The sequence below is a fragment of the Sinocyclocheilus rhinocerous genome, unplaced genomic scaffold (assembly GCF_001515625.1).
Source record: "Sinocyclocheilus rhinocerous isolate Xijiao unplaced genomic scaffold, SAMN03320098_v1.1 scaffold1764, whole genome shotgun sequence".
Lineage (NCBI taxonomy): Eukaryota > Metazoa > Chordata > Actinopteri > Cypriniformes > Cyprinidae > Sinocyclocheilus > Sinocyclocheilus rhinocerous.
This window is the reverse complement of record NW_015642520.1, coordinates 258868-262338: the sequence shown is the minus strand read 5'-3', so window position 1 is coordinate 262338 and position 3471 is coordinate 258868. Positions and strand designations below refer to the sequence as shown.

Below are 3471 nucleotides of genomic sequence, written 5' to 3'. Positions count from 1 at the left end.
GTCCTCACTGCAGAACACAAGATCCAGGGGGCGTGGTTGGATCCAGATCCAACTCCTCCCACCTTACATACACCTAAACCTACCCGTCTCCACCCCCTGATCACTAAACCCACCCATCTCCACCCCCTAGATGTGGCTCCAACCACGCCCCCTGGATCTTGTGTTCTGCAGTGAGGGGCTACTGGTTGTTTCGGAGAATCTGACTCACTTAGGTAAATCAAACTCACTTGAACTGCAAGTTATTAATCGTGACTCGAAACTCGAACTTGTTGTTGGCTTGTAAAAAAGTATTTTAAGTAGGTTACTACTTCTGATTACACACGTCTTAAAAATATAAAATTGATAGTGCAACACTTCGGAAAAAAGTAAACGCAGAGGGAACGCAAGAACGCGTCCTTGTGTGAATGCCCCCATTAGGCTAAATTATAGGATTTCATTATTGCTTTATTGCTGGCCTCTTATTTCATACATATCTCCTCCATCTCTCTGTCAGTAGCGAGACAAATAGCTGTGCATTTTGAATATTGTAACTGTTCATTTGTATGTATCCTACATTGCATATTTCATTCCTCCCATGTGTCCCTCTCTCTCATGAACATCAACCACAGGAGTGATTAATGTGTAATTCACAGGATAGTGTCTGAGATGTGTCGATCTGATCTTCAGTAACGCTATTTCAGTCCGTCCTCATTCAGTCACGTTTATTCACGCCAGTTTCTCCTCAGAAGAGATCAACGACTGCAGTGGCTGGAAGTGAAGTCTGCTGCTAGAAATAGTACAGCTTTCTTCACATATATCAGAACTGGCACCATTTTGTATCGACAAAGTGATTCACGTAATCCATGATCTAAACTGAATTTGAGGCATTTCATTATTCTGTAATCAGATAAGATTCCCTTTAATTCAGTGTAGCTATCCATATATAATCTACTCATGGGTTTATTATAGTGGAGGATAAAACTAAAATAAGTATTTGCTTTTGACCTTTAATAGCACAGACTATAGTGCCTGCAAGTTTGGTATAAATAAACAGTTTTTCTGAGGGAGAGTCATTTTGTTATACTTTTTCAGGCGGTGCTTTGTGTACAATGAACTATTTAATTTCACGGTTCACACATTTCATGGAGGCATACTGCTGCTCCTCTCCTTTTGGTTTATGGTTTTCCTTTTTTCCCCTCTAGTATGCAAGTGAGGGAGCTAATGACTGAAACTGAATTTTTGATTGATCCTGAAGAGATGATGTTTGGAATTGAACTTCTGTTTTATTTGTGTAGTAGATATGGGCATTCATTTACTCATTTGTGAGTAGAGATTGACATCTTTGTTCGTAATATGATGTGCTAGTAAAAAAAAATGAGAAGAAACAAATTAATTATATAAAATATAATCATATATAATTTGTCATGCAGGGATTTATGGGAATGTCCACTTTAAGAAAAGTTCATAAAAATAGTGTTAATATGAAGGAATTTTCCGTATTGATTTCACAGGTGTTTTACCCGTATTTTGAATACACATTTCATGGAGGCATACTGCTGCTCCTCTCCTTTTGGTTTATGGTTTTCCTTTTTTCCCCTCTAGTATGCAAGTGAGGGAGCTAATGACTGAAACTGAATTTGAGTTTGATCCTGAAGAGATGATGTTTGGAATTGAACTTCTGTTTTATTTGTGTAGTAGATATGGGCATTCATTTACTCATTTGTGAGTAGAGATTGACATCTTTGTTCGTAATATGATGTGCTAGTAAAAAAAAAAAAATGAGAAGAAACAAATTAATTATATAAAATATAATCATATGTGATTGGTCATGCAGGGATTTATGGGAATGTCCACTTTAAGAAAAGTTCATAAAAATAGTGTTAATATGAAGGAATTTTCCGTATTGATTTCACAGGTGTTTTACCCGTATTTTGAATTATGCATTGCATTGCATTGTGTTTTAGGGTTAAAGGAAATGTCTATAAACTAAACAGATTATTTTAGGATAAACATTTTTTTTAATAATGTTTCTAAAATAAAAACACTTAAGACTGCATAGTACCATTAAAAGTGACACCATAACCAATCACAGCATTAAAAATTAGGATCCTTTGTGACACATTTGTGTGAAGTTGTTAGTTTCAATCTGAAAAAGTCAAATCTCATCTCAATTGTATTTTTTGTGATCGATCATTTCTGTAACTTCTGAGGCTGTTCCCTGCAGTCTAGCAGCCGGTGTCATATACACCTCTTCACACACATACTGTACACCTAATGCTCATAGTTGAGTTTGAGAACAGAGTGTTCTGCTCTCGTTTCAGCTGAGAATAGTGTTCCTCTCTCTTTGAGGTATTGGCACTTGAGAAATTTGTGCTAAAAAGTGGCTTTCGGGAACAAACCATAAACGTATTGGTGTGTTTGAATGACTGTCTTCAGCTACTCTACCTTTTTGTGTGTGTGTGTGTGTGTGTATGCGTGGGTTCAGATGGAGGGTCGTTGCTGCAGTTGGTGTGTGAGGGAGATTTCGAGGCCGTGCTCTTCAGCTCTGCGGTGCAGGGGCTGCTGGGAGGTGCTCCTGAAGAGGGTGACAGTATTGAGGCCTATCTGGAGAGACAGGTGCTGTCTTACCTGAGCGATGCCACTGAAGACCAGAGGAGTGACAGGTAAGGATTTAGGACATATGACAGCTTTTTTTTCTGTTTTTAACTTGTATAAAGAATACTTGTATGAAGAGCAAAGAATTTTATCTCTGTTGTTCTGTACTATTAAACTCTATGAACTTCACCATAATGGGAAATATGCATTGTACTCCTAAATACTCAGGGCACATACATGTTCTGTGCTTTAAACGTGAAATTTATGAGCGTTAATTCAATTAATTAGTATGCAAATGAGGACAAATTTAATTAGTGAAACTGTAATACTATTCATTTAAATTACACTACTGCCTAAAGATGTCCTCATTTAGATTCACTCATTGTGCCTGTTAAATTACAGGAGGTTTGGTCTTTTATTGCAGTAGATTTACAGTTAAATAGCACTGTTAAATTGAGTTGAGTTAAATGTCTTATTTATTGTGATTAATGGTTTTTATTTGTACTGTCTACTATAATTGGCTATGAATTATTTAGCAGGAGTTTAGCTAATGTGCTAATACTGAGATTTTTTTAGTCTGTTTATTGTAAACGCAGTGTTTCTGTGGAAGATTTATTGATGGATGATTTGTATTAAATTCTTTTGTTGCAGTGATGGAATTTATATCATTATACCTGTCATTCATATAATTTGAAAGCTGCTTTGACCGTGTTAAATATGCTGTGAATATGAAATTATATGTGTGGAGATGCTATATGCTATATATATATATATATATATATATATATATACTGTATGTGACGTGACGTGACGTGTACTTGGAATTAGTGCTCTGCATTTTAACCCATCCAAAGTGCACACACACAGCAGTGAACACACACCGTGAACACACACCCG

The 3471-nt window shown here is 36.5% G+C and overlaps 1 protein-coding gene across 1 annotated transcript in view; it reads left to right on the top strand.

The window, feature by feature from the left end:
* Window positions 1-3471, top strand: part of LOC107755967 (tetratricopeptide repeat protein 27-like) — an 86713-nt gene that overhangs the window by 8122 nt on the left and 75120 nt on the right. Inside the window, exon 2 of the mRNA XM_016572931.1 lies at window positions 2465-2642. Coding sequence (XP_016428417.1) covers window positions 2465-2642 — 178 coding nt within the window. The remainder of the gene's footprint in view (window positions 1-2464; window positions 2643-3471) is intronic.